The 23,736-nt window shown below is 37.5% G+C and overlaps 1 protein-coding gene across 12 annotated transcripts in view; it reads right to left on the bottom strand.

Annotated features, from left to right (window-relative positions):
- The window catches only part of MCU (mitochondrial calcium uniporter), a 233,895-nt gene that overhangs the window by 60,734 nt on the left and 149,425 nt on the right, over positions 1-23,736 (bottom strand). For all 12 annotated transcript variants that reach the window (XM_032256319.1, XM_032256317.1, XM_032256318.1 and 9 more), the window contains one exon: positions 964-1,033. In XM_032256319.1, the coding sequence (XP_032112210.1) occupies positions 964-1,033 (70 nt within the window). The remainder of the gene's footprint in view (positions 1-963; positions 1,034-23,736) is intronic.

Below are 23,736 nucleotides of genomic sequence, written 5' to 3'. Positions count from 1 at the left end.
TAATCCCAGCACTTTTCAGAGGTTGAGGTGGGCGGATCATGTGAGATCAGGAGTTTGAGACCAGCCTGGCCAACATGGTGAAACCCTATCTCTGCAAAAAATATGAAAATTAGTCAGGCGTGGTAGTGCTCGCCTGGTCCCAGCTACTCGAGAGGCTGAGGCAGGAGAATTGCTTAATCTCAGGTGGTGGAAGCTGCAGTGAGCTGAGATCACACCACTGTACTTCACCTAGGCGACAGAGCAAGGCTCCGTCTCAAAAATAAAAGATAAAAGAACATTCCGGTGATAGACTGGACAGGGAAAATGTGGCACATACACACCATGGAATACTATGCAGCCATAAAAAATGATGAGTTCATGTCCTTTGTAGGGACATGGATGAACCTGGAAACCATCATTCTCAGCAAACTGACACAAGAACAGAAAATCAAACACCGCATGTTCTCACTCATAGGCAGGTGTTGAACAATGAGAACACATGGACACAGGGAGGGGAGCATCACATACGGGGGTCTGTTGGGGGGAAGTAGGGGAGGAACAGTGGGGGGTGGAGATTTGGGGAGGGATAACATGGGGAGAAATGCCAGATATAGGTGATGGGCAGGAAGGCAGCAAACCACATTGCCGTGTATGTACCTATGCAACAATCTTGCATGTTCTTCACATGGACCCCAAAACCTAAAACGCAATAAAAAAAATAAAATAAAATAAAAAAAGAACATTCCATGACCTATGAAGTCCTGATGGATCTTAAGTGTTTCTTCTTGGTTTGTCCTCTAAACTCACAAGATTCTCATCCAAATTTTATTTTTCTTCTCTAGCCCTCCTTTCTCTCTCAGACCCCTAAGCCCACCTTAAGTGGAAGAGTATAATTTATAAATTTTGTGTCAGGTAGAGAATAGGAAACAGTGAGCTAAGAGGGAAATAATATCAGACATAAAAGATGGATTTGCTGAAACTCACCATCAGAGGGCACAACAGTACTGCAATAAACAACTCTCAAATTCTGCCAGGAAGAGAGCCTCTGGTGTACCTAGAAAATACAAAAGATACATCTACTGTCAGAATGGAACAACAAACATATACCTATGTGTGTGTATATAATAAATATGTAAATATGATTACTTAAGTAATATGTATGCTTTGTAGAAAACTTTAAAAATGCAGATAAAAGTCTTTTAAACTCCCATCATCCTAAAATAATAATAGTGAACATTTTGGTATGTTTTGAAGATTTAAGCAAACACATTTACAAATACAAATACAAGTATACATGTTGCATTAAACAGAATTATACAAATCACGTTTTAAAAACACAATATTGATTCTAGGTGCTATCAGGCCTCAAGTAAACTTTATGGCTTTTTCTTCCTCTGGTTATCTTTCAGACCTGCATCTTCTTCATATCTCTTACCAGGTATGAGATAGTTATTAAGAATTTACTGTTATTGGGTAGGCATCTGGTCTTTACGTTCACTCTCCTTTTTTAAAAACTCAGACAGTCAACCTTACTACTTGAGTCCTTAATCATGACTGCCTCAGTGTTAGAAGAAATCATTCACTCACACCCACCTCTACTACTTCCTCCAAGAGCAATGTCACTGTGGATGTGGATCTGGAACTTAGGTTCTCATAACTAAACCACGTCTCAGAATGAACACTGAATTCATTTCTCACTTGCCAAATGCTTAATTTATTCCTTTGTATCTTTTACTTTCCCAGCTCCAAAAAGTATCAAAGGAAGAAGAAGGGGAGGCATTAACTGAATAAAATCCAATATACCAGCTTCAGGTCTGACATATTCCATTCCACCAGCACAAAGAAAAATCATTTAGGACTCTGTGACAATGCACATTTTAATATAGCTTAGTAGATGGCAGGTTTACAGCCTTCATATCACTATCATTAATTTCTATATCATTTCAACTTGAGAGAGCATGCAGAAAGGTAAGACTGACATTTATAAAAAATGTAAATAAATCACTTAAAATTACTTGAGACTTGGCTCACAGCTAGTTTAGTTTGAAATCTTTGATTCATTAGGAATTACTTTTAGTCAAAGTTAGTAAGCAGAAATCTAACTAATTTCCCTCTAATGACAACATAGCTGTCCCATACAGTGAATAATATATCTTTTCCTGCCTTATTGGAAATGCTATCTTTAAAATTTTCCAAGTACTTATATGAATTTGGATCTATTTCTGAACTTCTATGCTGCTCATGCTCTAGTGGCCACATTGTTTTAACATTCTAGTCTTACCATATATTTCCCTATCTTGTAGGTTAGTTTTTCCTTATTATTTTTCTTAAGAAATCTCCCAGCTATTCTTGCTTATTTGTTTCTCCATATGAACTTCAGAGTCAGTTTATCTACACCCAAACACACACACACACACACACACACACACACACACACACACACACACAGACACACACAGAGCTATTCGTTTCAAAAAGCAGTATCATGCAGCGGTTAAAAGCACAGAATCTGAAATAATCTTGCCTGAGTTCGCATTGTGGTTCAGTAACTTTAATTGCAACTCTTGGGCAAGTTATTACCTTCTTTGTGCCTCGGTTTTTTTTCACTGAAAAATGAGCAAAAAGTGATACTAACATTACCCATATAAAGTAGTTGTGAGGACTAAATGAGTAATACATGTAAAGTCCCTAGAACATGCCTGGCATAGAGTAAATTCTCAATAAATATTAGTTTATGTCTTGTTTTGAGATATTAACTTCATGAGTTAAAAAAGGGGAAAATAACTTTTAAATGATTTTGATTTTTGCCAAAGAATCTTGTAAGTCTTTCCATTTACGTCTCTATTTGTATTTCTGAGAAGCACTTTAAACTTGTCTTCTTCAGGGCCGGGCGCGGTGGCTCAAGCCTGTAATCCCAGCACTTTGGGAGGCCGAGGCGGGTGGATCATGAGGTCAAGAGATCGAGACCATCCTGGTCAACATGGTGAAACCCCGTCTCTACTAAAAATACAAAAAATTAGCTGGGCATGGTGGTGCGTGCCTGTAATCCCAGCTACTCAGGAGGCTGAGGCAGGAGAATTGCCTGAACCCAGGAGGCGGAGGTTGCGGTGAGCCGAGATCGCGCCATTGCACTCCAGCCTGGGTAACATGAGTGAAACTCCGTCTCAAAAAAAAAAAAAAAAAAAAAAACAAAAAAACTTGTCTTCATGCAGATCTTGTAGGCTCTTTTTCTGCATGCAATGATTTTTGTACAGTCTTATCCAATGTTAGGAACAACCTCTGCACATTTTAGTGTGCATATGCCTTTCTTCAATTTTATTATTCTGAGTTTCTTTGCTTTCGTTTTCTTAGTAATTTGATCTTGGAATGTTTTATAGAAGAGTTAGCCTATTTAATATAACATGCATATTTAATCTCTTATCAGTTATGAAATTTTATGCTATGCTTTCTCAAGTAAAAATAGTTTACTAGCGGCTGGGCATGGTGGCTCACGACGGTAATCACAGCACTTTGGGAGGCTGAGTGAGAGGACTGCTTGAGCCTAGGAGTCAGAAGAAGCTGCAGTGATCTATGATCCTGTCACTGAACTCCAGCCTGGGCAACAGAGTGAGACCTCATCTCTTAAAAAAACATTAAAATAAAATTACTCAATAATTTGTGCATACTTTTAGGTATGTATATATTCCTTCTGATAATAAGAAAGGTTTACTTTTTTGTTCTAGTAGTTAGGTCAGAGTAAAAGTTAAAGTTCTTTTAATGGCCTTTGAAAGTTCAATATTCTCTGATACCCCATTATCTCTGACTTATCTCTTACCACTCTCCCTCCTATATTACTGCTTTAGCCCTTTAGACTCGTCCCTGTTTCCTGAACCCTGCTACGTTTTTGCTTCAGGGTCTTTGCAACAGCTGCTATCTTTGCTTAGAATACTGTTTCTCTACATAACTATCTGGTTCCCTCACTTCCTTCAAATTTTTGCTCAAATTTCATTGTCTGACTAAGGTCTACTTTGGTCACCCACTTCAAAATAACAATCTCGTCAATGGGTACTCTCAATCCTTTTATGCTGTATTTTTCCCCCATACATTTAATACCTCTTAACAAATTATTTGCTTATTACTTTTGTTTCCTCCAACTCATGAAGCAAAAATTTGCATCTCTTTCGGTCACTAGTTATGCTTGGCAAACAACAAGTCCTCAACAAACACATGTTAGGGAAAAAAAATCCCTATATTTTATAGTTTTTTAATATTATAACTAACTAAAATTTTATTAAAAATATGCTTTAACATACAAAAATCCTATCTGTATTATCAGCAATGATGAACTAATACAGTTATGTTTCTTTTTCTTTCCCTCTACCATTTGGTTTAGTTTATTATTTCTCTTAGTGTTTACCTTTTGCTCTAACCTACATATCTATGTATCAACTATAGACTCCCATCCACTCCAATCTTAAGATTTTACTAGATTTATTGATTTCAAATGACATCTTTTGACAGGCTGTTATAAAACATGACAACATCATTTATTTCCTCTTTCCGACTTTCATTACTGCACTGTCAAGGTTTTAACGATTCATATTCTGCTCTGCAAATCTAATTTCCACATTTGTTTTAGTCTTAATTCTATAGATCAATGGACTTTACGTTCACTGCTAATACTTTAGCTGTAGTTTCTCCTTTCATTTTTTGGTTGGCTGCACTTCTTCCTGTAGAAGCAGGACTCATGGGAGCTAAATTTCCTGCAGCTTGGCATGTTAATTTCTAAATTAATCTTTCCTTGGGGATTTGAAAGTTAAAGGATCAGTGTTGAATGCTGCTTTGGAGAAGTATGAGGTCGGCAGCTTCCTCTGGAGAACTGTGCTTGGCTGGCTTTGTCAGGGATCTTCAATCATAGGTGTCATTCCTCAGGGTTTTCCCACACACCTCTACTTGACCTTCACTAGATCTGGCAACCTTCCATTATACAATGTGTTTTGGAATTGCAGAGATCTCCACAGTTGTGCTGAAGATGGGACTTGCATTTTTGTCTTATTTTCCTTCCTATTCTAAGATGTGAGAAGAGAAGGGACAAACTGCTGCCTTTACTGGGCCATTATTTGTTTATATATTAACTTTTAAATACTGACATCTTCAAACACACACAGCAGAAAGCACAGTGTGAAGAAATCCTATGAACCCATCATCTGCTTCTGTATTTATTAACATTTTGTCAAATTCAGTTCATCTATATACCCAGTTTTTTCCTTTCAGTATATCTTAAAAGGAAATCCCAACCATCATATCACTTAAATAGACATACAACGCTGGGCCATTTTCGTAAATTATTCTTAATAATAATAAAAGATGTTTTTGTGGGGCAGAGAATCACATCAATGCATGGCTGCTTATGAGTAGTATTTGTTAGATGATATAGAACATGGGTTGGCAGGCTGGCTGCCTGTTTTTATAAATAAATTGTATTAGAACCTAACAAAGCTCATTCATTTACTTACTCTCTATAGCCCACTCAACTACTTTCACATCACAACAGCCAAACTGAGTAGCTGCAAGAGCTGAGTAGTTCCAACAGAGACAACATGGCCTACAAAGTATCAAATATTTACAACCTGGCCCTTTAAGAAAATGTTTGGCTGGGCGCAGTGGCTCACTTCTATAATCCCGGCACTTTGGGAGGTTGAGGCAGGCGGATCATGAGGTCAGGAGTTCGAGACCAGCCTGGCCAATATGGTGACACCCCGTCTCTACTAAACATACAAAAATTAGCCAGGCGTGGTGGAGCACACCGGTGGTCCCAGCTATTTGGGAAGCTGAGGCAGAAGAATTGCTTGAACCCAGGTGGCAGAGGTTGCAGTGAGATGAGATCCACTGCACTCCAGCCTGGTAACAGAGCAAGACTCTGTCTCAAAGAAAAGAAAAGAAAGGGGGAAAGTGGGAAAGGGGGAAGGGGAAAAAGGGGAAAGGAAAGGAAATGTTTGCTGGTCTTTGCTTATAGAACAGTTTCTGTCGTTTTGGTATAATTCACTTTCCCAAAGTCCTTCCCACCCACTTCTGTAATGGCATTGGCAATTATAAAATACTACGTACATACTAAGTGTTAGTAAACACATATACGAGTCCTTTCCTCTCTTCAAATCTTTCAGAAGTTTAGAGTCTAATAAAGACAACAACAACAAACATTATTTTGCTCTTGCCTATTTTCCTTGAAATACGGCAACAACAAACAAAAAAAAACAAACAAAAAACCAAGAAAGCAATTAATAAGAGCTCAAGATCAAAGAGCCATTGCTGTTCTAAACTCTTCCTTAATTCCCCTAAATTGAAAATATTTTCATGGTTTAAGTTTTGTATTTTTAACATGTCACAAGAAAATAGTAAGTTTCTTAAAGTTTTTTTCCTTTACTGTTTAGGGTTTTTTTGTTTTTTTTTTACCCTTTATTTTCCTTGTAAGCTTTTAATAAATATTTGACTGATGCTGAAAGTTTGAAAAATATATCAAGAAGTTTAAAAAAAAGAAAAGTCAGCAAAAACATTCAGGCAAATGGTGTGTAATATTTAAATATTTAAATTTCATAGGCAGATACCAAGATTAAAGTTAAGCAAAGTTAATTAAGTTAAATCTTGGCAGATACAAAGATTAAAGTAAATTATTTAGAAAGTATTTCAAAAATTATCAGAGAAAGGGAATATTTCTAGGAATTTTTTTTTTTTTTTTAAGACAGTGTCTTGTTTGGTCACCAGGCTAGAGTGCAGGGGCATGATCTTGGCTCACTGCAACCTCCACCTCAAGATTCTCACTCAACCTCCGGGTTCAAGCCATTCTCCTGCCTTAGCCTCCTGAGTAGCTGGGACTATAGGCAAGCAGCAACTATGCCTGGCTTAATTTTTGTAATTTTTAGTAGAGACAGGATTTTACCATGTTGGCCAGGCTGGTCTCAAACTCCTGACCTCAAGTGATCCGCCTACCTTGGCCTCCCAAAGTGCTGGGATCACAGGCATGAGCCACCGTGCCCCGCCTCCCTAAGCATATTGTTGCCAAATGAATAAGGTGATTTGGTGCCCTCATGGTCCCTTGAAAACAAACAGCAAGTTTATTCTTTTGGTAATAAGTAACTTTAAGGAAAAGTAGGGGCTTGAAACTAAAAGAAAGTATAATGTGTGCCCTAGTATTATAATCATTTACCTGTAATCTTAATCCCTAGTGTTATCAATTTAGAGTCAGGCTATAAAACACTGTAATTTTATTTCCTCAAATCATAAGATTTAAGCCAATAAAAATTAAACTTTAGAATGATAAAAAAGATATGCCTCAGAAAACTATTAAATTCAAGTCGAAATTTACTTTTAAATTCCTTACTATGATCATAAATTATTCAACTATATCTAATTCATCTTTCATAGTTCAAAAGAGCAAACTCAGCAGTATACCCTTCCAGAAACTTGAGAGGATTGTCAGCTCTAAATAACCTGTCAATAGCCCCAAAATATTCACAGCCAATCAGACATCAGGCTAAAGGAAGGGGAATGGTGAGGGGGAAGAAAGAAGGGAGGGGCAGGGAGAGAGAGTGAGAGAAAGAGAGAGGGAAAGTTAGTTCCTTATTAACCTATTTCCTTTTAAGAAAATCTTGGGATCTAATTTCATTAAGAAACAAACACCGTGTTGTGTTGAGATGGTCATTGAATGAATTGTTCATCATTACTTTTTAAAAACTAAAAACCTAAATGCAAAGATCTTAAAGGACTCACTGTCACATAAAACCTAGCATTTGTACCTTTTAAAAATCATTTAGACAACTCAAAGCAGCATACAGATTTAGATACAAGGGAATAAAGTCAGAATGTGAACTCCATGAGAACAGAAACTCTATGTACAGTATTCTCCCATTATCTGTGAGGGGTATGTTGTCAGACTCTCAGTGGAAGCCTGAAGCCACTGACAGTACCAAACCCTACATTTTTTCATATAAACACATACCTTACAACAAAACCACAGCTCATAGGAAGAAACACACACACACACACACACACCCCTATGGATAAAGTTTAATTTACAAATTAGGCACAGTAAAAGAATAACAACAATTAATAATAAAATAGGATAATTTCAACAATATAGTATAATAAAAGTTATACAAATGTGATCTCTTAAAGTATCATATTATACTGTACATGGGATGATTTATGTCTTGGGTGGGACAGAGTGGCCCAGTATAGGACAGTGTGAGATCTCACCACACTACTCAGGACAGTGTACCATCTAAAACTTAATTATTTCTAGAATTTTTCACTTAATATTTTCAGACTGCAGCAGACTGTGGGTAATGAAAACCACCAAAAGTGAAACAGCAGGTAAGGGGGAAGGACTGTACTCTATCTGTTAAATGAATAAATGTGACTGGCTTGAAGATGTTTTTATTGAGAGTAAAAATGGAACTTCATTTGGTTGCTTGTTTTGACAGACAGTTCAGTTTCGCAATGGTTCTTTTCATCACCTGAATTCATATTTCTTTCCACAGTGCCATTAAAGCCTGTGAAATCTCAATGCATTTGTTGGCATAACAATATTGGGGAAATAGTCGCATCTATAACAAGATATTGAGATAAAACTTCCTTTTAAAGTGCCATTAAAGTTAGGAAAATACAAAGAACTTTTCGAAATGTTTTATGGATAAACAGGTGTTAGTTACATTTGTCTCTATACCTTTTGGAACTAAAATAGCTTATATTTTTAAGTGTTCTTTTCTACTTTGACAATGCCTAGGGCCTGAGAAATCTGTTTGTTCTAGAAAATGGCTACTCAAAATGTAGACCATGGATCTGGGGCATCAGCATTACCCGAGAGCTTGTTCGAATGCAGATCTCAGGCCCCACCTCCTTCCTATTGAATCAGAATCTGCATTTTAACAAGGTCACCAGGAAATTCACATGCACATTAAAGTTTGAGAAGCACTACCACAGTTCATGCAAATGAGTTCAAAGGGATGCATCAGTTAGCTAGGAACAGTATTCTCAGACCCTTCACCATTCTCATTTATCAAGACCCCAACATAAACAACTAGGGCTCACAGAGAAGAAACATGACATAGCAGAAACCAATGCATTGAGTTTCAAAGGCTAGATTCTAGTCTTATCTCTAGTTGAATGACCTTGAATCTTACTTCACATCTGTAAAATGCATCGGTTATGCAACATACATTGTAACCCCTTCGAACTCTGAAAGACTATTAATTCATGAAAATAGATACCAACAGATTTTTTTCCTGACATACACTACAAAGTAGTTTAGAGAAATGGTTCAACTATATGTGATAGAAGAAAAAACTGGGCCTACTTAAGGCTATGGGGCCTTGTCTATCAATCACTTTGTATTTATTTGGTTTGAAAATCAACTTCTATCTTTGTTTTCCCAATTGGTTTCTGGAAGATGCAGAGTGGCGAATAACTTAGGAAGTGGGTGGTTGCTATAAATAATTTCCCTCACTGCCTCCTTTGTTCTTGAACACTGATAAAACACAGGTAATAGACAGGAGTCCGGAAAAATCAAAAACAAATTTTGTATTTTGTACAAGAGCAAGAGGATGTTACTGTTCTTAGAAAAAACATGGCTGAAATATTTCACGGTGAAAGATTATGATGCCTGACATGGTTAGTAGATCAGGAAAAAAATAAATAATATGCATATGTGTACATATACATCCATAAGCACATAGAGAGAAATAAAGCAAATGTGGCAAAAGATGAATAACTGGTGAATCTAGGCAAAACGTATAAGACTGTACTTTATAGTCTTTCTGCAACTTTTCCATAGGTTTGAACTTTTTCAAAATAAAAAAATTAAGGGAGAAAAAGAATTACAAATATCTACTGACCCATTGTGCTCTGTTGTATTCTTCTCTTTTTTAAGGTGAAACATAACAGATTTATTTAATTTTCTGTAACCTTTAAAAGGCATCAGAAAAGCTAGGATAGAAGAAAAAAAGATCAGTATAGAACACATTTCAGTAATTTACACTCCCATGTTGCTACTTTATTTTGACCTTGACTTACAGACTTTTTTTCTCAGGTAAGGCTAAAATAAAAGCGGGGCGGGGGGGGGGGGGCGGGAAGAAATGGTGGAGGGAATTCATCTCAACTCTCCTTTGTATTAACGAAGTTAACAATTCAAACTAAGAAGTACGCTTTGTGTGACTTTCACTTTTGCTCTAGCTTCAGTTAATAATAAAAAGAATGCAGTTACCACTCACAAATATAAATAACTATAGGCCTCTTTTATTCCCCTGCAATCAGAGGGATACAACAGCTGCTATAAAAATCACTCTCTACCCTCCCATGTGTTGTGTGAGTGTGACACTCATACCATGAAAAGAATAAAATATAAAAAGAGAGAGTTATAGCAAAGGAGCTGGTTTTATTTTAGAATTCCTTTTCCATTTACTGTAAGTTATTTTACCTAATTAAAATAAATATGCTACCTGCATTTCTAACATAATTGTCTCACTTAGAAACCTCAAAACTGGAATAAGAGTAACAGAAATCATGGGCCAGGTGCAGTGGCTCACGCCTGTAATCCCAGCATTTTGGGAGGCCGAGGCGAAAGGATCACCTGAGGTCAGGAGTTCAAGACCAGCCTGCCCAACACGATGAAACCCCATCTCTACTAAAAAAAAAAAAAAAAAAAAAAAAACACACAAAAAAAAGAAGCCAGGTGTGGTGGCGAGTGCCTGTAATCTCAGCTACTCAGGAGGAGAATCGCTTGAACTCGACTGTACTCCAGACTGGGTGACAAGAGCATCTAAAAAAAAAAAAAAAAAAGAAAAAGAAATTAATGTACGAGCTGACTAATAACATTCATTCATTTATTCCAGATTTTATCCAGTAGGAATACCATAAGAACAACAAATCACCTTTCATTAATTGGAGATTTTAAGGCATTTATAAAGCCCTTTTTGGGGGGTATAAGAGGGTGGTGGGGGACAGGGTCTCACTCTGTCACCAAGGCTGGAGTGCAGCAGTATGATCATAGCTCACTGCATCACTGACCTCCTGGGCTCAAGCAATCCTCCTGCCTCAGCCTCCTGGGTAGTTGGGATATGCCAGGTTTTTAAATTTTTGTAGAGATGGGGTCTTGCCATGTTGCTAGGGCTGGTCTTGAACTCCTTACCTCAAGCAACGCTCCCAACTCAGCCTCTTAAAGTGCTAGAATTACAGCCCTAAGCCACCGTGCTGGTCCTTAAGTCTTACTTGTCTTTAACTCTTTGGCTTCATACAAATGCAATAATTTTGACAGTTTCTATTCTTTCTCTACCTTTAGCTAATGGGATTTATTTTTATTTGCTTGATTTTTTTTTTTTTTATTTTGAAAGAGTCTCACTCTGTCACCCAGCCTGGAGTGCAATGATGCGATCTCAGCTCACTGCAACCTCCACCTCCCAGGTCCAAGCGATTCTTCTGCCTCAGCCTCCTGAGTTGCTGGGATTACAGCTGTGTGCCACCATGCCCGGCCAATTTTTTTTTTTTTTTTTAAGTAGAGATGGGGTTTTAGGCTGGTCTCGAACTCCTGACCTCGTGATTCATCTGCCTCAGCCTCCCAAAGTGCTGGGGATACAGGGCTGAGCCACCACACCTGACCTATTTGCTTGATTTTTAAAAAATACCCTTAACAAAGCCATGCCAAAGTGTAACTTCACATAATGAACACATTACTTAAGATTAATACCAAAGAATAATAGTCATTAAAGGTCTTAGTGCAGTATAAAGGGGAAGATCAAATAAGAGAGTTAAGATGATTTTCACATATAATTCAAAACTGAAAACACTCAACCCAGAATAGTACTCAGCCCACTCTGCCTATGACTCCAGCTGATTTCTCCTGTCTCTTTAGAGTTCATATGGGGACCAGTCTCTTAGCAAGCAATTCTAAGTCACAACTTTACAAGTCGAGAGACCAGCAGATACTTATTTGCATATAAAGAAAGAATACCATTACTAACATCACTACCATCTTCTGCATTTTCTAAGCATGCACAGGGTCCAATTTGTGGTCTTTTTGTGACTGGTTTCTTTCACTTAGCATAATGTTTTCAAGGATCATCTATGTTGTAGCATATATTGGTACTTAATTCCTTTTTATTGCCAAATAATATTCCATTGTATGGATTTATGACATTTTGTTTATCCATTCATCAGTCAGTGACCATTTGGGTTGCTTCCACTTTTGGCTATTATGAATAATGCTGCTATAGGCATTCATGTACAAGTTTTTATATGAACATTTATTTTCCTTCCTCTTGGATAGATACCTAGGAGTAGAATTGTAGGGTGCCATGGGAACTCTGAATTCAACATTTTGAGGAATTGCCATACTATTTATATAAAGTGGCTGTAATATTTTACATTACATTTACTTTTACAGTGAGGGTTCCAATTTCTCTACATCCTTACCAACACTTGATTTTTTTTTTTTTGAGACAGGGTCTCATTCTCTTGCCCAGGTTGAGTATGGTGGTGCAATCATGGCTCACTGCAGCTTTGACCTCCTGGGCTCAAGCAATCCTCCTGCCTTGGCCTCTCAAAATGCTGGGATTACAAGTGGGAGCCATCACACCCAGTCCTATCTGTCTTTTCAATTATAGCTTCCTTAGTGGGTGTTAAATGGTATCTCATTGTGGCATTGATTTCCATTTCCCTAATAAGTAATGATGTTGAGCATCTTTTCATATGCTTACTGGCCACCTTTATATTTTCATTGGAAAAATGTCTATTCAGAACTTTGCCCATTTTTAAATTGGGTTGTCTTTTTATTATCACTAATCATGTTGGTTTTTGGTAAGTCATGTTACTCTAGGAATTTGTCCATTTTGTGTGAAATTCTAAATGCATATTGACATAAAGTTGTTCAGAATACCCTCGTAACTTTTTAATGGCCATAGAATGTGTAGTGACATTGCCTTTTTTTGTTGTTCCTGGTACTGGTAAACTATGCCTACTTTTTCTTGATCTGCTAGTCTTGGTTATTTCCTTATTTATTAATTTTGAGAAGGAGTCTCACTCTGTCACCCAGGCTAGAGTGCAGTGGCATGATCTTGACTCACTGCAACCTCCACCTCTTGGGTTCAAGTGATCCTCCTGCCTCAGCCTCCTGAGTAGCTGGGATTACAGGTGTCCGCCACCACGCCTGGCTAATTTTTGTGTTTTTAGTAGAGATGGAGTTTTACGATGTTGGCCAGGCTGGTCTCGAACTCTTGACCTCAGGTGATCCACCCACCTCAGCCTCCCAAAGTGCTGGGATTACAGGTGTGAGCCACTGAGCCTGGCTATTATTTCTTCTTTGATGCACATTTCAAATACCAGATGATTTTCCAGTGAAAATGTAATTTCTGGCTGGGCACAGTGACTCATGCCTGTAATCCTAGCACTTTGGGAGGCCAAGGCGGGTGGATCACGAGGTCAGGAGTTCGAGACCAGCCTGGCCAGCATGGTGAAACTCCATCTCTACCATAAATACAAAAATTAGTTGGGCATGGTGGTGCATGCCTATAGTCCCAGTTACTCAGGAGGCTGAGGCAGGAGAATCACTTGAACCTGGGAGGCAGAGGTTGCAGTGAGCCAAGATCATGCCACTGCACTCTAGCCTGAGTAACAGAGCGAGAATCCATCTCAAAAAAGAAAATGTAATTTCTATGTTAATTTCACTGTGGTTAGAGAACATACTCTATATGATGTAAATCCCTTGAAATTTATTAGGACTTGCTTTATGGCCTAACTGTGGTCAGCTGGAAAATGTTCCATGTGCACTTGAAAAAAGCAAGAATCCTATGACACCTCTTTGTTGGATTTGAGGTTGTCATGGACTTTTAACACCAGCTGAGTTGAAGGTGACATTTTTGTGTGTGACAAAGGGCTTAACTTTGTTTCTTCACAGCCTAGAGAGATGATATATCCCTGTAAAGTCAAGATTTTCAAGAAATTGTTGTGAGGAAATTTCTAAATATAATATGCTGCCACCCTAAATGCTGTGGAATAAAATGTATGCAGAAAATCATGCTTGTTTGTTTCCTTTTGACGAAGAGATCAATTTCATGTTAAGAACTCAGGCATGCATATCAATCTTATTGAGACTGGAAAAAATTGGACTGGGTCATTTTCATTCCCTAGACTTACATAATCCAATTGGTTTTTAAACCAGTTTTCTAGAAGGAATACATGTTCTTCAAAAACTTTCTCACAAATAATCCATAATATTTAAACATCACATGAAATTTAAAATTTGCTTACTACTTCACTACATTTTATATGAAGGACACATTTCATACGAAAATGTTGATCCTTGTGCTACATTCAGGTCTTGAAGACCAAAAACTTTAGTTTAAAAAAAACAAAAAAATTAAGTCTTATAAGCCTGTTTGACTTTTGTCTTGGTCTTTGTTCCTTTTCTAGTTTGTTTCCTACAATATAGGAACCCATCACTTCTTTTAGAGAGGAGTAATGATCACAAAGAAGTTACAAAGTTAACAAAAATGGGACAATGCTTTAGAGATAAAGGAAAAATCAATTTCAGTTAGCAGAATGGGCACTGAATCTAGGGATAGAACTGGATGTCCAACATTCAAGTACTAGTCTCAATACTGAGCTGTTAAAGCGCAGATTATTTTGTGGAGTCGAGTATTATGTCACCAATTGGGGGGGGGAACCAAAAACAGAAAGGGAACATTATGGAAAGTGGTAGAGAATAACTACTGACAAAAAACACTGTTAACTTCATTTTGTTATCCCATTAAAAAATACTAGCCAAACTGATGAAGAAGTTCAGAAGGACATCTGCATTTCTCTTTCAAAGCATAGCCAGAACAATTTTGACAAATAATCACCTAAATGTTTACCCAACAGCAACTATGAACATGAGGTCAAAAGTGAAACAGAAATACCAAAACTATCTATTTCCTTCCAACAATTAAGCTGGGAAGTTCGAGTATAGATTGTAGGATAGAAGACTGAGAAAAATTATTAAGAATCAAATCTAATAAATAGTTCCTACGGTACCTGGCACATACTACCTTATTTCTGACTGATAAAATTATCTAGAAAATGTTTGCAAGCGGCCGGGCGCGGTGGCTCACGCTTGTAATCCCAGCACTTTGGGAGGCCGAGGCGGGTGGATCACGAGGTCAAGAGATCGAGACCATCCTGGTCAACATGGTGAAACCCCGTCTCTACTAAAACTACAAAACATTAGCTGGGCATGGTGGTGCGTGCCTGTAATCCCAGCTACTCAGGAGGCTGAGGCAGGAGAATTGCCTGAACCCGGGAGGCGGAGGTTGCGGTGAGCCGAGATGGCGCCATTGCACTCCAGCCTGGGTAACAAGAGCGAAACTCCGTCTCCAAAAAAAAAAAAAAAAAAAAAAAAATGTTTGCAAGCAATAATGACAAAAACATAAGGTATGCAAATATATTATATTCACATGCACAGCACAAATGGAATATTCTTTGAAGCACAAATGTAAATGGATATTTTGTGACACATTCCCATTGATGAAAGATCCTTACTTCTAGCATGATTGTTTCTTCCTGCCCTATAACAGACATATATCACTCAATTTCACAGAATAAATGGCACACACTTTTCCCTCAGGCTTTTCTTCAATGGTCAAAAATGCATTTCCCATTGAGGTAGACAAAAGAAAAATTTTCCTTGAGTCAACAACTATCTCACTATATTTTTCAATAGACTATAATTTAACTATCCAATACTATCAACTAAGATAAATTTACTGAGTATAAAAATTATATTATGATTATGTAAAAGAATGTCCTATTCATAGGAGACACATTATGAACTTTTTGTGAATGAAGTGTTGATGATGGCTCAAATGGCTCAGTGCAAAAAAAAAAAAAAAAAAAGACTGGAAAAATGTTAACAACTACTGAATCTAGCTAAAGAGAATTTAGATATCTACTGCATTATTCTTTCACTTCTCCATATATTTGAAAATTTTCAAAATAAACAGAAAGTGTTTATTAAAAATCCAAAAACACTAAGGTTGATGAGTTATTACGGCCTAGGAAACTGAAAGTGATACTAAGAATATTATTGTAAGCTCCTTGAATACACAAACTTTCCTCCTGCTTTATATTTAATAAGAATGCTGCTATCCAAACTTACTGAAGAAAAATTAAAAAATAAACTTATGAATGAGTATTTAGCATGTTGGGGTAGTGGGAACGTTGGGATACAGAAGTAGCAACAATTAATGAAAGGGTTGGCCAGGTGCAGTGGCTCACACTGTAATGCCAGCACTTTGGGAGGCCGAGGCAGGCGGATCACAAGGTCAAGAGATCGAGACCATGCTGGCCAACATGGTGAAACCCCGTCTCTACTAAAAATACAAAAATTAGCTGGGCATGATGGTGTGTGCCTGTAGTCTCAGCTACTTAGGAAGCTGAAATGGGAGAATCACTTGAACCCGGAAGGTGGAGACTGTAGTGAGCCGAGATTGTGCCACTACACTCTAGCCTGGGGACAGAGTGAGACTCCGTCAGAAAAAAAGGTGGGGGTGGCCAACAAGTTGTGTCTTAATTGTATCTGTGTAGCTGTCTTTTCTCACCCCTTTTTTTCTCTATTTCTACTCTGCCTTCTCACAAAAATGTCAGACTTGCCACAAAAGCTAATTCCTCAAAGTAGCACACTATGTTTGACTTGTAAGTCATAAGGCTGTCCCTGGCTCACTTAATTTGTCAAAATAAGGAAAACTAATCTAAATCCCTCTCTCCTACTGATTTTAGAGATGTTGGTCAATTTCTAGACACCATTCTCCATGGACTTCTCCCCTGAAAATTTCAAATGTCATTCCACAAAATATTTTATCTATTGTTCTGCCTTGCCCAGCAGAAGAAAGCATTAATAGAGACACAATAGAATAAAAACGGGCATCTCTTTATATACTGAATTTTATGTTTCTTAAAAAGGAAGATTAAGAGCATTAAGAGTTAGAAGTAAGTTTTATTTCCAGAGTGTAATAGTGAATGCCAATATGTTTAATGTCATTTAACAGACAATGTTGAGTCAGTACTTTTTTTTTTTTTTTTTTTGAGATGGAGTTTCACTCTTGTCGTCCAGGCTGGAGTGCAAAGGCACAATTTTGGCTTACTGCAACCTCTGTCTCCTGGTTCAAGTGATTCTCCTGCCTCAGCCTCCTGAGTAACTGGGATTACAGGTATGCACCACCATGTCCAGCTAATTTTTGTATTTTTAGTAGAGATGAAGTTTCGCCATGTTGGCCAGGCTGGTCCTGAACTCCTGACCTGAGGTGATCCACTTGCCTCAGCCTCCCAAAGTGCTGAGTTTATAGGCGTGAGCCACCATGTCCAGCTGAGTCAGTACTATTTTTATGTCTTGACAACATAAGCTCTTTGAGGATGGCTACCTTCTTCATATTTAGATTCAATGCTACTAAATAATTCACTAATTGATCTTCAGTAACAACTGCAATAGATAAAAACTGGTCAGTTTTACCATCAGGGTGTGGTAAAAAGTTCACGTTTCCAAAACAGAAGTCAAGAAGGCCAAAGAACATCGATGGCTTCTTCGAACAGTACTTTCTGCTTCATTTTCATAATGTGAGTTAGCAAAACACTGTGAATATCATTATTAACCACAACAGAGCAATCATGGTTTGCTCACTCTTAGCCTCTCTCTTCTCACTAATCCTAGCTGAGAAGCACATGAAAATCTGAAAAGTCACAGGTGACCTAGGTTAGAGAGGAACTTTTCATTTTAAATCACATTTTTCAATCTAATATAGTCAGAAGACTTGCTTAATCATAAACTGTTTAAACTTTTTAAGTTTTATGACTTAAACTTTCCTATCAACTAATTCTTTTTCAAGAGGGAAATTAAACATTCAGTTTTACTTATTTTCAAGTAGCTATTTTCCATTTTACGAGATTCTAAAAGAACTGTGCGAGTCAAAATATTATTCACACTTAGAGGTTAGAGTTAGTACTTGATTGGATTTTGTTAAAGTACTTAGTACAAGAAAAGACACTCAATAAATGTTAATTTCCATTGGGACAAAATCTTAGCACTCTCTGGGTCACTGAAGTCCATTAAAGTCTCTACTACTGTCTCCTTATTACTTTACTAATATAAAATAAGATACGTATAGTTTTACTAACATTAAAAATACTTATTGAACTAAACTGGGAGTGGCAGCATACTCTCCCAGTCCCATCTACTCAGGAAGCTGAGGTAGGAGAGTCGCTTGAGCCTAAGAGTTCAAGTCCAGCCTGGGCAACACAGTGAGACTCCATCTCTTAAAAACAACAACAATAAAAAAATAAAACAAAAATTTGTTGAACTAGACTGTAAAAACAGGAGCAGTGCATGTAATTCTATTAATGCTCATAGTAACCACTTAATAACTGTCATCTTAAAGACAATAAAATTCTAATGCCCAAAGACGGTGGTCACTGCAAGCAAAGTCTAAAGAATAGATTCACCTGTTTATTCGAAATAATATCAAGTTTCCTTATACAGTATAGCAAACTAGCCTACTTCAGGCTACCATTAAGAAGGAGGTAAGGTCAACAAAAGTAAATAAAGTAAAATTGGCACTCTGCAAGGAAAGGACATGTGAAGAGATGGAACTAACTGAAGGGTCCTATTTCTGTATTGTGTCAATGGTGCAAGGTAGATGGGTAAAAAACAAATATATCTCTAGGCTTTGACTCAGAACAGCTGTTTTAAAAAATATATATATAAATAAAAAAACACATATAAAAAAAACTCTCCTCAGATAATATATCTGAGGAGAGTATATCTGAGGAGAGTTTACTCTCTTCTCCAGGACAGAAGCTTGAAATGACTCTACTTGAAGTATACATAGACATAGAGCATTTGCTTTGCAATTTAGAGGTCTAATATTTGATACCATAGAAATTCCAGAACAAGTAACAGAAGGTGGAAAGGAGACAACCAACCAAAAACAATTCTCCTGAATCCTTCTGGATTACATTAATTTTTAAGGTGTATGTCAGGGGAGGAATATGAAGGAAACTAAGCCCAATAAGTAATTGTAAATTACTAGTAAAGAAACAGAAATACATTCGTAGTAAGTCTGCTGTAGAACACTTCTTACTGGTCAATTAAGTTGTTAAATGCAACTATTTAAATAATGACAGTATGCTACCATTCCTCAACACCTTTATATGAACTTGCTTGTTTGCCTGGCTGTCCAGAAGACTATTTTGTAATGAAGGTCAGTAACTTCACCAGGTTATGTATTAGTTTTTGTCTGTTTTGTTTTGAGACAGTGACTCTTGTGTCACTCAGGCTGGAGTGCAGTGGTGCAATCCTAGCTCACTGCAGCCTAGGACTCCTGAATTCAAGTGATCTACTGCGTCAGCCTCTGGAGTAGCTGGTGGTGCTTGCTACCACCCCAGTTAAATTTTTAATTTTTTAAATAGAAATTAAGTATTTCTATGTTGTCAGTGCTGTTCTCAAATTTCTGAGCTCAAGAGATCCTCCTGTCTTGGCCTTCTGAAGTGCTGGAATTATGCGTGAGCCACTGTGCCCTGCTGTTGTCTTAGTGTTAATCACTGTGTGTTGGCTATTGAAAAGCACATGTCAATTGGCTATAAAGGAGTAACTTTCAATTACTGAAGATCAGGAAGCCAGAGGAAATTTCCCTTTACTTAAATGATTACTGAAACTTCTACTGTACAACTGAATAAATCTCATCTTTATGTTTTACCCATTCCTACATGTTATTTTAAAAATATTTTAAAGTTTTCACTGAAATAGCAGAAGAAAAAAATCTGCTGTAAAACTAGACTTGTTAATGAGTGTTGAATCATATGACATACCAGTTCCTAAAAGATCCCTCCAGAGTTTATTATTATTATTATTATTATTATTATTGAGATGGAGTCTCCCTCTGTCGCCCAGGCTGGAGCGCAGCAGTATGATCTCGGCTCACTGCAAACTCCGCACCCCTGGATTCAAGTGATTCTTGTGCCTCACCTCTCAAGTAGCTGGGATTACAGGTACACGCCACCGTGTATTTTTTTATTTTTAATAGAGATGGGGTTTCACCATGTTGGCCAAGATGGTCTTGAACTTCTGGCATCAAGTGATCCTTCTTACTATGAAAGAGTGACATTTATACCTGCCTTCTCCACCTGATTTATGTAATGTTTATAAAGTTATAATCTATTCTGAACATATAATTTCCACTGAGGCATATTAGCTCTGTAATGAAATGAATTTAATTCTTATCACACTATTTATCAGTTTATTTCTTAATTCTTTGATTCCTCTTTCGATTAAGTAGGTTGTTAACATGATATAATCTGTCTGAAAAAGATCTCATGGGTATTAGATTTCCTGAGCTTTTCCATGCTAGAACACATCTGTGTATTAATATTCATGCTTAAAGTATTTCACTGGTTAAAATCCTGGGTTAAACTCAAGACATGGTCAACATTCCTCTACTGTTTTCTAACATTGTTTCTTGCTAAAGAAAAAGCTAAGCTAAGCCCAAGTCCTGTCCTCCATCCCACTACCTACCACGTCCACCAAATTCTTTATTCATTTAAGTTCTGTATTTTCACCAAGATATGCCTCGATATTAGTTGTTCTATATCAATTATTCTTGGACTACAGGGTAGTAGTCATTTTTGATTCAAGGTTTTAATTATTTCAGAAAAATTTTTCTCCTGTTATAGCTCTAAATATTACTTCAGTTCCATTTGTCATTTTTCTTAAGAACGAAGGTCAGTGACCAAGATCGGGCAAAATCTGGCCCATCACCTGTTTTTGTAAATAAAGTTTTACCAGAACACAGCCATATATAGTGTATATGGCTGCTCCTGTACTACAAGAGGCAGAGCAGAATGCCTGCAACAGAAACTACATGGCTGCAAAGCCTGAAGTATTTACTCTAGGGTCCTTTACAAGTTTGCTGACCCCATGCATAGATGTCCTTTGTTTTCCCTTATCATCATCTCTATAATTTTTGTATCTGTATTTTCTTAAATTTATATAATTTCCTCAAGCCTCTCAGCCATGTTTCTGATTACATTTACTCGTTGTTATTTCTGATGTGGTTTTCACTTCTCTATTGCTTTTATTTTTCTTTTATACTGCTTTCCTAAGGTTTTCCCACTGGTTTTTCATCTCCTCCTATTGCCTTATTATTTCTTAACACTTGTGTTGGACAGATTCTTATTTTTTGTAACAGATCATGTCTATAATTTGAGTCTATAAAAAAACTAAATGTCATAACACTACAATAAAGATTCTCTGGTTAGACCTTTAAAGGACTATAACACTTAATTTTAGAGGAATCAGTACCTTGCTTGGAATTCCAGGAGAGGTTCAGCATCCTCCTATATGTGGTCTAGATTTCACAGTATGTATTAGGCAAGTTATGCTTTCTTGTTGGTATTTTGGGGCTTAGCTTTGTGCCTAGTTTCACTAATAATGGACTTCTTTTCTATTTTCCTGTCTTCTTGTTTTTAGTGAGTTTCAAAAAAGAAAGGAAGAGTAAAAATTCCTTTATTCTCCTACTTGTAATTGAAGTCTCTTTCTAACACATTACATTTTAAGGGGAGCTAATCTTTAAAGCAAAAAATTATAAGCTTGATAGGTTTTAATGCACCAGGGAATGAAAGAGAGAGATATATATATAAACCCCAACATCAGCAGTATGAAAGAACTGCTCAGAAGAATCCTGTGCCAGGAACAACATTTGTTTGGAGATCCGTTGCAGCAGCCGTGCCAAATCAGTTGTATCACTTGGATTCAAAGCAGCTGCAGAATTCTGTACTATAAAAGACTTCCATGGCATGCTTACAAATTAGGTTTTTACCGGTTTACCAGGATTAGGATTACCAGTTTCACCTGACCATTACTAAAGTCCCTTGTTGCACTCTTCCACTTGATTTGACCTTCATTTGTTGACATGTAACTGCCTTTCCTTTTCCATCCCCTGACACTTGGATTCAAATATCTCCTCCAATTTCAGAAGGTTAGATTAGGAGATTTTTAAGGTTTAAAATTATTTGGGTCTAGGTATTGAAATATCATGCTGTTAGTTACAAAATACAGTGTGTAGCAAGAACCTAAATCATATTTTAAAAATATGTATGTATGGACCTGAAGGACATAGACTAAATAGATCTGCAGGTTATAATTTATGTATAGTTTCCAAATTGTTTACAACAATCATGTGTTGTTTCATGGTCAGGAAGAAAAATCACAAAAATATGCTATCCAAAGTGCAGACATCAAGAGAGATGGTATTTGCTGGGTGCAGTGGTTCATACCTGTAATCTCAGAACTCTGGGATGCTGAGGTGGGTGGATCACTTGAGGCCAGGTGTTGGAGACCAGCCTGGCCAACATGGTGAAAACCCGTCTCTACTAAAAATACAAAAATTAGCCACGCGTGGTGGCACATGACGGTAATCCCAGCTACTCGGGAGGCTGAGGCAGGAAAACTGCTTGATCCCAGGAGGTGGAGGTTACAGTGAGCCAAGATCGTGCCACTGCCCTCCAACTTGGATGACAGGGCAAGACTCTGTCTCAAAAAAAACTCAACCTCCTAAGAGAGAGAGAGAGAGAGAGAGAGAATTTAAATTAACAGATCCTCTTACACTTTTTTCCCAAGTTTTACCTGATTTTCATTACCTTCTATAATTAAAGGGTTAGGTTTCTGCAGTCTTCAGAGTTGTTTACAGCTGTGAACATTATTATCACATTGCTGGTTGATGCCTTTGCTCATAAAAAGACACTTACTCTAAATGTTAATTTCCAAGTTGGCTGGTCAGTTGTTGCTCACTAGGAGTCTGCAGCTAGCTATACATCATTTGAATTTATGTTCCAAAGGGTTCTACCTGCCTTGCCAAAAGCTTTCAATTCAGCTTCCTATAAGGAATCTGTTTGAACAGACTCTTGCCATGCATGAGTCATCCTCATAGCATATATAAAAAATCCAGAACGTGGGGCTAGTACACCGGGCTAGGAATTAGACTGTATTCCAAATGCTGGCAGCAAGGAGCCCTCATGTTATTTAATGTTTAGTACAGCTTAGAAAAGACAGTGATGAAAGTGATCCAGGAATCAGAGGTGACAGTTAAAGCACATCTTGAAGCACTAAGCCACAGAGATGATTAACTTGTCAAGCTGCACATTTTGAATTTACTCAGGGCTGCATGCTCCTCTCCACCAACTTCCCACAGAACACTAATAACCAGACAACATAAAGCCAAAGCATTTGATAAAACAATACATAAAGCAGTAATGGGAAGAAAGCTTACTTGCCCTTTACATTGCTTTGCAACAACTTCCTTCTGTAATGACAGAAAGTTATGTCAGAAAACAGCCCCTCCTTCCTGATGCTATTTTAAAGCATATCTCAGTAGTGAATACTAAAGATTACTCACTAAAGACCATCCCTGAGGTTACTTTGTCCCTTTGCATCATGTCTTCAACCACTAAATCTCTTCATAGAATTCTGTTCTCTCTGGTCACTTTTCTTCCTTTTGTACTGTCTCTTGCTCTGCCCACTGTCTCCAACTCATATTGATAACTAAGTATAAGAAATCTTGAGGCTGGGTGCAGTGGCTCACGTCTGTAATCCCACCACTTTGGGAAGCTGAGGGGCAGATCACCTGAGCTCAGGAGTTCAAGACCAGCCTGGCCAACATGGTGAGACTCTGTCTCTACTAAAAATACAAAAATTAGCTTGGCGTGGTGGCA

The sequence above is a fragment of the Sapajus apella genome, unplaced genomic scaffold (genome assembly GCF_009761245.1).
Source record: "Sapajus apella isolate SASKATOON/1434 unplaced genomic scaffold, GSC_monkey_1.0 scaffold94, whole genome shotgun sequence".
Lineage (NCBI taxonomy): Eukaryota > Metazoa > Chordata > Mammalia > Primates > Cebidae > Sapajus > Sapajus apella.
This window is presented reverse-complemented; position numbering and strand designations above follow the sequence as displayed.